We start from the raw sequence: 12,667 nt of genomic DNA on the forward strand, positions 1-12,667 counted from the left end.
TATAAGATTTCTGTGTGACAATTATATATATAGAGGTATGCCACATGATGATGTTATAGTACTTGGATTTTCTTAATGAAATTAACTTGCCCAAAAATAATATTATTAATTAATAATAATAATATGCATGCATGCTCTTACCTAGTGAGTCTCGTTCAGAAAAAGGTGTTACCTGGAAATTAATTTGATTTTTACAAATCTACTCGATTGTTTTATTTCATTATGCTATCACAATCTGATCATATCTAGTTAATTATGTGTATTAATTGTCTGAATATCTTTAGAGATTTGTTGATGGGGATCGATGCAATTATGTTCATCAGAGTACACTTTTTTTCCTTTATGTTAATTTCCAGTTACAAATTACTTGAAATGTGGGAATGCATTGGATCAAAAAGTTATATATATATATATATATATATATATGCAATGTCATAAATTTCAGTACTGTTCAGGTGGTCTATCATATATGTTTCATTTGCTGAATTTATTTTAACAAGTTGTATATTATGTTAAAATAAATTCAGCATGTTTCATGCATGAAGCCATAGATTATGAATGTCTATTTTCAACAAAATGCTAGTGACTTATAATCGGTTGAAGTGGCCAGAATTAACCCAAATTATATTTGCTGTTTGCAGAACTTAGTTTCGTATTATTTGGACGATCTCAATTTTGATGGGAAAGATACTACGTACCTTGTCATGATTGCCACTATTGCGGCGATTCTATGTGGACGCAAGAACTTTTTGCAATTCCTAGTTTTTTTCTTTTTTTTTTTTTTGCAGTGATTTCTATTTCGTTGGAAATAGATGATAGCGGCGAATAATTGTGGACACAAAAACTTTTTGCAACTCTAGTTACTTTTTGCAGCGATTTCTATTTCTCTGGAAATAGATGATAGCGGCAAATAATTGTGGCTGCAATAAGCTCATATGACTTCAAGTAGAACAATACTTGAGGTGAACTTTACAGTATTTACGATGCTATCATGCCGCTGCAATATGGTTTTTCTGACAATTTTTTATGGAATCAGAATGCACAATTGCGGTGATTTGTACCACTAGTTGCGACAAACAGAATCGCCGAAAATAGAGAATTATTTTAGCAATTTTAGACGTTCGTTGCAATAAAGCAAAAGTGAATAAACAATGGCAACTAATATGTAGTGACGTTGAATGAAAATTGTGGGAGATGGTGTTGGTGAGTACTCCTAATTATTGTATTACTTCATGATGGAAAGTGTAAAGAAATTAAAGCTACTTTTGAAAGCTTGCGTTCTTTTAAGAATGAAGACTGCAATTAGCTGTTTGAATTAGATCAAGCACTTTGATTTTGACTTCCTGCATAGTTTTACTGGATCGTGATCATGACCAACTTATAATTCTTATTGAATATAAAACTGCATGCATGTAACAATAAATAAATAAATAAATATTATCCATATTTTAAATATTTTAAACTGTGTAGTCAAGTCTTTGATTATTTCTATATATGTTGTCTTGTAATATTCTTAGGCAATTGAATATAAAGGATTTATATGCATTCATTGTACCTAGCTAACTTTGATCGATGCTGCTAATTGTAACCCTAGCTATCTTTGATCCTAGTTTTTTAATATATGAAAAATCGTACGGAAAATGAGAATAAAGTAAAATATTCAGAGGTTTGTATAAGGTCAAATTAGTTTGGCTGAAATGACATGACAAGAAGGAATTAAATACGGCAATGTGAAGGGAAGACCCATTTTTCTATACTCTAATTAATATTTTCATGTATGATTGACCCATTTGTGTCAATATTACCTCAAAATTCTTCTTTGTTTGGCACTTCCACACTATCACTACATAATTGCATGTCTTTCAAGTCTAGGGAATATGCCTAACTTGCATAATCATGCATCAATATCATTATCAGTACTCTCTCTATATCTCTCATAAATACCTGCATAAATTGTCAAAGTTCTAAACCCACATTGATGTATGTATATAATCTTATCTTAGCGTGATCTCAACGTACCTAGCTATAACCTAAATGTCACTGCATCCAGATTACTTGATCAATACAATCAACTACATATCGTGCGAATGTAGGACTAGTTTATTTGAATAATTTGATGATATTTTTCTAAGAATAATAATGTTAATATGTCCTCTAATTTTGGCTCTTCATTTTGACCGCTCATGTATTTAATTTGTTTTTACTTATTGATTAGAGAAGTGACTGTTAGTACTGTATCGATATTTCTTTTATTTTTTTAAAAGTGTTTAAATATGTTAAAAAATGTGAAAAAAAAAATAAAAGTAAAAAAAAAAGATGAATTTTGCCTCAATGGCATGCACATGATCGATCACTGCAGTCTCAGTGATACTACTGGATCGCAGCCTAGCATCACTCTTTTTCTAAGCCCAAGAACAACTTTCAAAGAATATTATTTACTCTATGTGGAAAAATGAATCGAAAAAACAGAAAGTAGCATGGATGACGCACCATGAATCGAAACAACTTTCATATATGCCTACCATTATTGATTATACCATAGCTTTGACGGACTGTCTAGTTTACTTTGGAGTGTCCAGAATCGGAGGGGCTTTTTCTCATGTTTCACAGTTTCAGACTTGTTAATATTCTTTCTACATTCACCTAACGCGTTTTTTTCTTACGTCGACGTACGTTGGAGCGTTTTGTACAGTACTGCTATCTCTGAAGAGTACCCGCCCATGAACGGAGATCATCAATTGTACGATCTGATTGTTATATTTAATTTTAAAAAAAATACCGAATTTTGGGAAAATGATAATCTACAATCTTTTTTACACAATTCTTCTGTTTTAAATAAAAATTATTTTTATAAAAATAATATTTTTTTATACTATTTTTATAAAAATAATATCATTATTTCTATATTTTTTATTTTACTTTATATTTACTTTACTGATGCGTCAAATACTATTAAGGCCCCGTTTGGAATTTGGATTAAACTGATACAACTCAGTTTAGTCTAATTTTAAGTTGAGTCTAACATACAAATAATCAATTCTCAAATCATTAAACTCATCTCAATTCAAAATATCTTTACACATGGGCCTACATCATTTTTCAACTCAACACCTCTTTATACATAGGACCCACAATATTTTTTAACTTCTCATAAATACATTTAAATTTATCTTAACATTCAAACACATCTAAATTAATCTTAAGTGCCTCACAAAACTCACTCCACCATCTCAACTCACTATTATTCATAAAGAACTCAATTTATTTCAACTCAACTCAACATTTAAATCAGGCCTAAATCAACTTCTATTTTTTTAAATAACGAATTGACCGTTAGTGGATAATGTTACATCAACATGCGGAGTATAATTTATAAAGTGGAATGAGAATATAGTAGAGAGAGTATTTTACGTCTATTTTCTTGTGTTCCTATATGACATGCCAAGATATAGAATTTGGAATACTTTGCAATAAAGAGATGCAATAATTAGTAATTAACATTGGGAGAGAAAGATTTGTTTGTTTGTTTTCTGGCTTTGTATTTGCTTATAGTTTTCTTAAGCCAACTTGTTTATATATATATATATATATATATATATATATATATATACACTTTTAAGCTAGAGCATCACTATATATAAGACAAAAACATGAATATTTCTGTGGTGCCATGCAATATTCTCGTCGTGATCATGAAATTAAGCCAGATTAAGGAACATTTTAACCGCTCATTCATTTATTTATTTAATTTTTTTTTTTACTTACTGATTAAGGAAGTGACTATTAGTATATTGATTTTTTTTTTTAAAAAAATATATAAAAATGAAAAATAAAAAAAGATAATTTTACCTAGACAACAAGCCCAACAGTCACTGCTGAATTGCAGCCTAGCATCACTCTTTTTCTAACCCCAAGAACAACTTTCAAAGGATATAGTATTTACTCTACGTGGAAAAATGAATGGAAAAAACAGAAGGTAGCATGAATGGCGCACCATGAAGCTGGTGTTATGCTGAAAAAATGACAACAAAACAAGAAAGGGAATTGTCTGTGCTCTTACTTTGACGGCCTATTTAATTCAGTAAATGCATTAATATTTCTTAATATTGCTGCTGCTTCATTGCTTTAATACCTACGATTATTGATTATACCATAGCTTTGACGGACTGTATAGTTTACTTTTTTGGTTTATCCGCATGCAACTTGTGAGTATCCAGAATCGAAGTGGCTCGTTCTGTTTCAGACTTGCTAATGTTCTTTCTACATTCACCTAACGCGTCTTTTCTTATGTCGACATGGGCGTTTTGTACAGTACTGCTAGCTATCTCTCTCTCTCTGAAGAGACTGGCCGGCTTAATGGTAAGAGCAATTACGCCATTACCTAAGGCTCTCATTTTATGTAAGATCTCTAAAAATAAAAATGAGATTATTTTAAAAATAAATAAAAAAAAAAATTATTAAATAATTTTTATAGTTTTCAATGTGTGCAAGATCCTATTGTAACACCCTACCCCAGAGGTACAAAGAGTTAACTCCAAACACCTGATTATCAACACCAACAATACTAATATATTTCCAAATCCATGAATATATACTTCCAAAACTCCAAATCAAACGTAAATATTTCAAATTAATAAACCACAAATACTTACATACCAAATCCTCAATACAACAACCCAAATAAAATATCAACTTTTCTTCATGTCCCAATTAACAAACTAGAATAAAATAGAATTGACATAAATTTCCATAAACCGTCTAAACCCATTGAAATCAACATAATAAATAAATAAAATCCAACAGCTGCACTAATACCACGAGATACCCAATAACTATCTACAGATAATCTTGTCCACAAACTCTAATATTGATTCTCATCTGAACCATCAAAGTCATCTGAAAATATTATGAAGATTAAAGGGTGAGTTATCAACAACTTAGCAAGCAAAGAGCATACACTAGCATGTAAATATGAACATTTATAAAGTTTGATAAACAAAACAACACATTTACGTTCAGAATGCAGAAACAACATATTTATTTTCAAAATGCACAAACAAAACTTGGTATAAAATATTAGAGCGAAATTTTCAAAGAAACAAACTTGTTCCCAAAAAGAAAATCATTTGGTATATCCAAACTGAAACATTATATTCATATCATCTCACATCAACACATCGGGATAAATAACATATTTAGTCCCCGTAGTAGGGTTATAAACCACCATTATACCCATGGCTGGGCCGTATACCATGTTTCACTCCCGTGGTAGGGTTATAAACCACTATTATACCCGTGATTAGGCCATATACCATGTTTCACTACTGTGGTAGGGTTATAAACCATCATTATATTCGTGGTTGGGCCGTATACCATGTTTCACCCCCCGTGGTAGGGTTATAAACCACCATTATACCTGTGATAGGGCCCTAACAGAAACAGACATAATCAGAACTCCATGCCAAAGTTTTCAGATGACACATCATATCAAAACAAAATATTGAATAGTTTCAGATTATTTCACATGTTCGAAATAAACAAAATCAAAACATCTTCATTTATTCATAGCAAAAACTTTTAGATTTTCATTTTCGCTCTTTTCGCATAGTTTAGACACAGAATGTACAAAATTAACTCATGTCTATACCAGTCATGACAGAAAATACTTTCTCTTATATAGAATTTATACATATGCAGAACAAACATCTGAGGTCATTTTCAGATTTCTTTTCAAAAATAAACATGCATATTTTCAAAGTTAACCTCATTTTATTTCTTTTATGCAAAACTAGTATATGAATCCCGCTTACCTGACTTCCGAGTATTATCTATACCTTGAGTCGGAACTCAAGTAGTAACGCCACCTAAACAAAATATATACCCAACATTTAATAAACCAATCTAGTAAGCTATTATTTATTGAGTAATAATCTAAAACAGTCTCTTTAACACAATAAATATCATAAAAATTAAATCCAAACAGTCCCCTCCTCAAACCTTTAGCATTTAGACCCCAACACAACCACTAAAATCCCCACGCAACAGCCAAACACAACTCATATAGCTCACCTCTTGGCGACATGCATTTAATCAAAAGAAAATAACCAACAACAAAAATTCCACTCCATCCTTGATTACTGCTATTCCCCATCCGCCAAGTAATTAAAATGCCACACTACCACTATATCAACTACACTTTATCCACATTTCAAAATCCAATCATGTAATACTCAAAAATACTACCAAAAGCTTCGGAAGAGACTTACCTAAAAGAGTCACAAAAGCTTCGCACCACCTCGAATCAAAGCAACCCACTGAAATCTAAGCCTAAAATTCACTGAAATCTCTAGTAAAAGAGATAGTGGGTCTGCGCAAAGAATGATTGAGGGGTCTGAGTGTGTGCACGGCAAACCAAGATAGAGTGGGTGTGTGCGTGAAAACAAACCAAAGAAAAATAGAGTAAAAGAGGGTCTCTGTGTGTGCAATAACAAAGGATAGAACAAAAAAATTAAGAGTGAGATCAATGAGTGGGAGGGATAGTTACCGATGATAGCACTCCCGATGAGAGCACTCGACAACTACACTAAGATTTCGAGACCCACGAGGAAGCTAAACAGTGCCATTACACAAAGAAAAATCACGAAACTGTCTAAGAGGCAAAGAGAAACAGAGAACGAGAGAGAGAATGATGGCTCACCATCGTGGAGACCAGCCAACGGCGACAAGATTTCAAGGGCTCACAGAACACACAACGCCAGCCAAGGATGAACCAAAAATTTATGTAAGAGGGAGATTCTGAGTAGTTCAAAATAAAATAATATTTTTTTATACTATTTTTGCATGCGTATCATTATTTCTGTACTTTTTATTTTACTTTATGTTTACTTTACTGATGTGTCAAGTACTATTAAGGCCCTGTTTGAAACTTGGATTGAACTGATATCAACTTAGTTCAGTCTAATTTTAAATTGAGTCTAACATTCAAATAATTAACTCTCAAATCATTAAACTCATCTCAACTCAAAATATCTTTACACGTGGGGCTCACATCCTTTTTCAGCTCAACACCTCTTTATATATGGGATCCACAACTTTTTTCAACTTCTCATAAATACATCTAAATTCATCTTAATATTCAAACACATTTAAATTAATCTTAGGTACCTCACTAAACCAACTCCACTATTTCAACTCACTATTATTCATAAAGATCTAAATTTATCTCATCTAAACGGGCCTAAATCAACTTCTATTTTTTTTAAATAACAAATTGACCGTTAACGGATAATGTTACATCAACATGTGCAGTATAATTTATGAGTTTTGTTATATACAAGCAGGTTTGCGTACCAATCTACGTACTAATGTTGTTGCCTTCATATTCTAAATTCAAATTAGCACTGTTTTCAATAAAATCTATTTTCTGAACAATCGTATTGAATGGGTGCGCGAATTAGTGCGTAGAATCGCTTACAATTAAATTTTTTCATAATTTATAAAGCGGAATGAGTATATTGTTGAGAGAGTATTTTACATTTCTATTTTCTTGTGTTCCTATATTACATGCCAAGATATAGAATTTGGAATACTTTGCAACAAAGCGATGCAATAATTAACATTGGGAGAGAAAGATTTGTTTGTTTGTTTTCTGGCTTTGTATTTGCTTATAATTTTCGTAAGGCCAACATGTATATATATATATATATATATATATATATACACACTTGTAAGCTACAGCATCATCTATATATAAGACAAAAACAAGAATATTTCTGTGGTGCCATGCAATATTCTCATCGTGACCATGAAATTAAGCCTGCAAACGAATCTAACTATCCAATTTCACTGATGATCTCATTATTAAGGACATGATGATGAGAGGACTAAGCCATTTTGCTGCATACTTGAAATTCTTTCCTAATTGGATCGTATTCTTCGATCTTCATTCTATTAATCTCGTGTTGTATTTTTAAAAATTGTAAATTCTGAATGTCGCGTATTAGGTTTGAGTTGAATAAATATTGTTAGAATATATTTTTTTTAATATTATTTTTGTTTTGAGATTTAAAAAATTAGAATTATTTATTTTATTTTGTATAGAAATTTGATAAAATTGTAATGATTAGATGAAATAAGTTGAGATTAACTATAAAAACAAATGAGATCCCTAATTTGGGTATTGAGAATACCTGATGTATTCTTAGAATACCACATTACTATTCTTTATTTTATTATTACTTTTCACCTATTTTTTATTATTATTTACAATTATTCAATATTCTATTATTACTTTTTCATTCTTATTTACAAAATATCTAAAAATACTTCACTTACCAAACGCATCGACAAGGATGGATTTCCAAGTTTTATGGGAAATGCTTGTTGTCCTCCATCTGAGTTTGTCCCAACTCCCAAAGAGAAATGGAGTCGATTGATTTTCAGATCAATTATTGGTGTATTGAATGCAGTGGTGGCCACTAGCAAGCCAACATTGTACGGCAGAGAAAAGTCTTTACTTGCATTGATTTAGTTAGTGGTCCATAATTGGGTATAGATAGTCTAGGGCGTGTATTCACACTGTTTGCAAGAAAAACTTAAAATTTACAAAGCCAGTGTGGCTAAACACCATTGACATGGTAGGAACTGACTTTCAAGCTAAACTTCAAATTTTGAATTTGAATTTGAATTTATTTTTATTTGACATATCTAGAGTGTGTTCTTCACGTCGACTTACAAATATAATTTTTTGTTTTGTTATAAGAAGTTACTGGCCGGAGATTATTATGACAAAAACATGAATCAGCTGGTTTAATGGCTTCATCATTTATTGTAAAATATGCAATAAGATTGAAAAAAAAAAAAGAAAAAATTGGATCGAACCCCATTGATCAATTGCATTTTAGAAAATTATTAGTAACAAAATCATAACCTGTAATCATTCATATAAAAACTTATATATAGAAGCAAATGCCTTTGTAAACAGTCCACAGGATATTGGCCTGACTTTCTGTTCTGATTTTTGTGAATAATTGTTTGACAAATCATACAGAAAACGAGCCGCCATGCTAGCAATTTCTTTGCTGGCAAAAGAGATCAGGAAATTTGTACTTGGTTTGAAAATTGACATGTAACTGCCTGCCATATTTTAAGATATCCTTTATTAGTCCCACTATGTGATTTCATCCACAGAGGACAGGAAAAAAAATCAACAAAAATTTATATGTGCAGTCACTTTTACATACTTCTTGCGTACTTTATTAATGTGATTAATTGCGTTACTTTTTTTTAATATAAAATAACTGTTTTGGCCAATCACATCAGTAGTATGCGCAAGGAGTACGTAAAAGTGACTGTATATAGCAGAACTCAAAAATCAATAGTGCTTTGCTTGAATTTTCTGATCTTCAAAATGAGAAAACCAGTTATAAAAAGAAAGAATCCCATGTGACATGGCTTAAGGGTAACTCTCTTTCAATTTCCACCATGTCCCTCATTTAACTTAACTTCAGAAGTAGCTCGTGCTAACTCTTCTATAGATTGACTTCATAGACTGCTCATTCTGCTTTCTTAAAAGAAACAATTTACTCCAAGAGTTGGAAAAAAAATAAAGGAAAATGGAAATAACTTTCCTTAATTCGGAACAATCTCACATGGAATGTATATATATACAATCTCGGAGCATAAATCACTAATAGTCATGGTCATCCGTCCGACGAGAACCCCCAAAGTCATCTCTATAGTTAAAACTTGACCGCTGGACTAACCGCATCAATGACTGCACCACCTCGGACATGGGTGGCCGAAATTCAGGCTCCAACTAACATAAATGTGAAATAGAAAACGTTAAAACACTTCCAAGATAATTAAAAAAAAAAAAAAAAACAGTCGTGAAACAAGAGGTAACACCTCAACATAGGTTGTTAATCAATCTAACGTTCTCAATACAAAGAAAAGTTTAGAGAGAGTTGAAATGACACTAAGATATCTAACCCTTGTGCAGGTTTCCTAATAAATAAGATAGCTAGACCACGTTGCAAAGTCAATATTAGCCCAAAGCCAAGCCAGACTAGGCCCTGCAGGATGAGTACAAACACCTTGGTAGTGCCATCTTTTTGCGTGCTCAAGTTGGGCTTCCCTTTCTATCTATCTTTGTGTGCAAATTCTACTTCGTTGAGAAGTGAAAATATTTTTTTATATGCCTACTATATTTTCCTGATGAACTTGTCTTTAGAGAGAATGAGAACAGCTCGGTTCTCACCTGAACACAGAGGGCAATAATATCAGCAAATCTGGAGAGTGACTTCGGAGGGTACAGTCCACGCAGGGCTGGGTCAACCATTTTTCCCAATGCATCAATGTCGTGAAGCTGCGGGGTGGCCCATCGTACAAGGCATTGCTCAGGTTTTGGTTTTGAACTGGAAAAATGAAAGGAATGACTCTAATTCAGATATGAGGACTGGATAAATGAGCTTAGTGAATGAAGTATTTGAGTCAACAATGTCACACACCTGTCCAAAGGCATCCGCCCTGTCAATAATTCCAACATGACCACCCCAAAACTATAAACATCACTTCTCACTGTGTAGGCCGAAGGTTTTGTGCACTCTGGAGCATTATATCCTACCCCAAGGTTTTGGCTAGTACGCTGAAAAGAAAAGTTAACTTCTTAGTGAATTAAATAAGTATGCATTCCTTTGCTTAAGAAATATGTCTTCTGTGAAGCCCTGATCACCCTGCAAACATCCTGCAAGCATAACTACCAGATATAGTGCAAACATCCTGCAAGCAAGAGAGGATCTGCTGTTTCCAGTCTATGATCACTTGAGAAACTCTCCAAGTTTGAATAAACCCAACAATATTGATAGATGTAATCATAAGACACCAAGCTATTGACTCTACTCGTATTCAAGAAACGTCGACCAATCTAAGTGGAGACACCTGTCGTGCTTGTAAACTATCTTTATACCTCAACAGGTATGAGACTTTGGGTCATCAACATGCACTACATCATAATAGTGTACCAGATCTGGCTAAACAGATCAGATTCGAATCATGAGCCAATTTTTTTGTTTGCTTAGCTTTTATCCCACAATACAAATCAACTTTAGGGATAATCGTTAGATTTTGGTACTTAGAATTTAAACCAAATATCCAAGCCATTGTTACGGTAAGAAAACCTAAAATATTTCAAGAAACACTGACCTGATGAAAGGTTGCCAAACCACAGTCAGAGAGATGGGGATTGAGTTCAGCATCGAACAAAATATTAGATGACTTAATGTTCTTATGAACAGACGATGGAGAACAGACCTCATGGAGGTACCTGCACACAGAAATGATGTTTGAAGCATTAATTGAAATAATTAGAAGAAGATATGTTAAAATGAAAAATTATTTTTGACTTTGAAATCAAGAACGTAAGTTAACAACTGCATAACCAACAGGAAATTGCTGTGATCAATCATCATATTCACTTCATAATGTGTGTGTGTGTGTATGTGATGCAAGCCGTTTGGACTTATACTGACAAAAAGGCTCATATTAAAAGAAAATAAATAAACCATATACATGATAATTATAAAGCAAGTTGGATGAATCCATATTATGGCACAATTAACCAAACCCATATTTAGATCAATTTGGCAAGCATATAATACCGTGTTGGTAAAATATTAAGGAATTGAAACTAAAGAATATCATGCTGTTAACGTATGTAAGTAGTTAAACTTAGGTAGATATGTTTTTTTAAGCCAATTAACCAGATATAATCTAATGTACCCTCAGAAGTTCCCGTGTTCACTCAGGTCAACTGAGGTTTCGTCTTAAACTTATGACATTGGCTTCATTTTGGTGTTTGAAGTTTTAGTTGGATCATTACATAGAGTTCAGTGCCCTTATAAACCTAAACCAGCTAGTGTAGATTCACACCACTATGCAAAATGAAGCAAACCTGAAAAAACAACGATTACATACTGGGATGAATCTAAATTCTAATCAGAAGGCTAAAATGCAATGAGGCTACCAACTAGTCATACTGTCATGTATTGTTGGTGACTGAAAAGGAAAAAGAACTACATGGTGATTGGTATGAATCATCCAAGAAACAGAAATTTATCTAAAATAACCATCTGTGCAGTTTTGATTACATGAAATATACACAGATACAGCAATTTTACAAGTACTAATTATTATATCTGCTCTTATTGACCAAAAAAATAGAAGTCATCCAAAAGGTAATATATTTGTTAACTCACTCAACAGCTCGGGCTGTGCCCAATGCGATTCTTATTCTTGTGTTCCAAGTTAGTGGCTTGCTGTAGTCATCTGACATGTGTAAGAACTCATGAAGTGAGCCATTCCTGAAATACTCATAAACTAACATGTTATGCCCCTGTTCCGAACAGTGACCGATAAGCTCAGCAATATTTGGATGGTGAAGCCTGGAGATGTTTGACACAATTTGAACAAATTCTTCCACTCGCCCTCCTTGGAAAAGTGAGGAGTCAATCTTTTTCACAGCTAAAACCTGAAAAACGTGTAAATTCAAGTACTTAAAAAGTATGAGTATGAAACTCACCTATTCCTCATTGCAATTTGAACTTAGATTTTCATTATTTAAATAATCAATCAAGAAAGTCAAATATGAGCAATAACTAACAGCATCAAG

At 32.6% G+C, this 12,667-nt stretch overlaps 1 protein-coding gene and 1 long non-coding RNA gene across 3 annotated transcripts in view; one reads left to right on the top strand and one right to left on the bottom strand.

Moving 5' to 3' along the window:
• LOC121240071 lies at positions 1–10,951 on the top strand. Its single transcript, XR_005935436.1, has 4 exons — positions 1–12; positions 2,216–2,219; positions 4,519–4,527; positions 10,787–10,951. It is a non-coding gene; the product is annotated as an uncharacterized LOC121240071 (long non-coding RNA).
• LOC121240060 (protein STRUBBELIG-RECEPTOR FAMILY 5-like) overlaps positions 9,370–12,667 on the bottom strand; it is a 23,521-nt gene continuing 20,223 nt past the window's right edge. For both annotated transcript variants that reach the window (XM_041137513.1, XM_041137520.1), the window contains 5 exons: positions 12,255–12,526; positions 11,203–11,323; positions 10,509–10,645; positions 10,259–10,415; positions 9,370–9,817 (listed from right to left, as the gene is read on the bottom strand). In XM_041137513.1, the coding sequence (XP_040993447.1) occupies positions 9,689–9,817; positions 10,259–10,415; positions 10,509–10,645; positions 11,203–11,323; positions 12,255–12,526 (816 nt within the window). In that variant the 3' untranslated portion in view covers positions 9,370–9,688. The remainder of the gene's footprint in view (positions 9,818–10,258; positions 10,416–10,508; positions 10,646–11,202; positions 11,324–12,254; positions 12,527–12,667) is intronic.

This window comes from Juglans microcarpa x Juglans regia, chromosome 1D (genome assembly GCF_004785595.1).
Source record: "Juglans microcarpa x Juglans regia isolate MS1-56 chromosome 1D, Jm3101_v1.0, whole genome shotgun sequence".
NCBI lineage: Eukaryota > Viridiplantae > Streptophyta > Magnoliopsida > Fagales > Juglandaceae > Juglans > Juglans microcarpa x Juglans regia.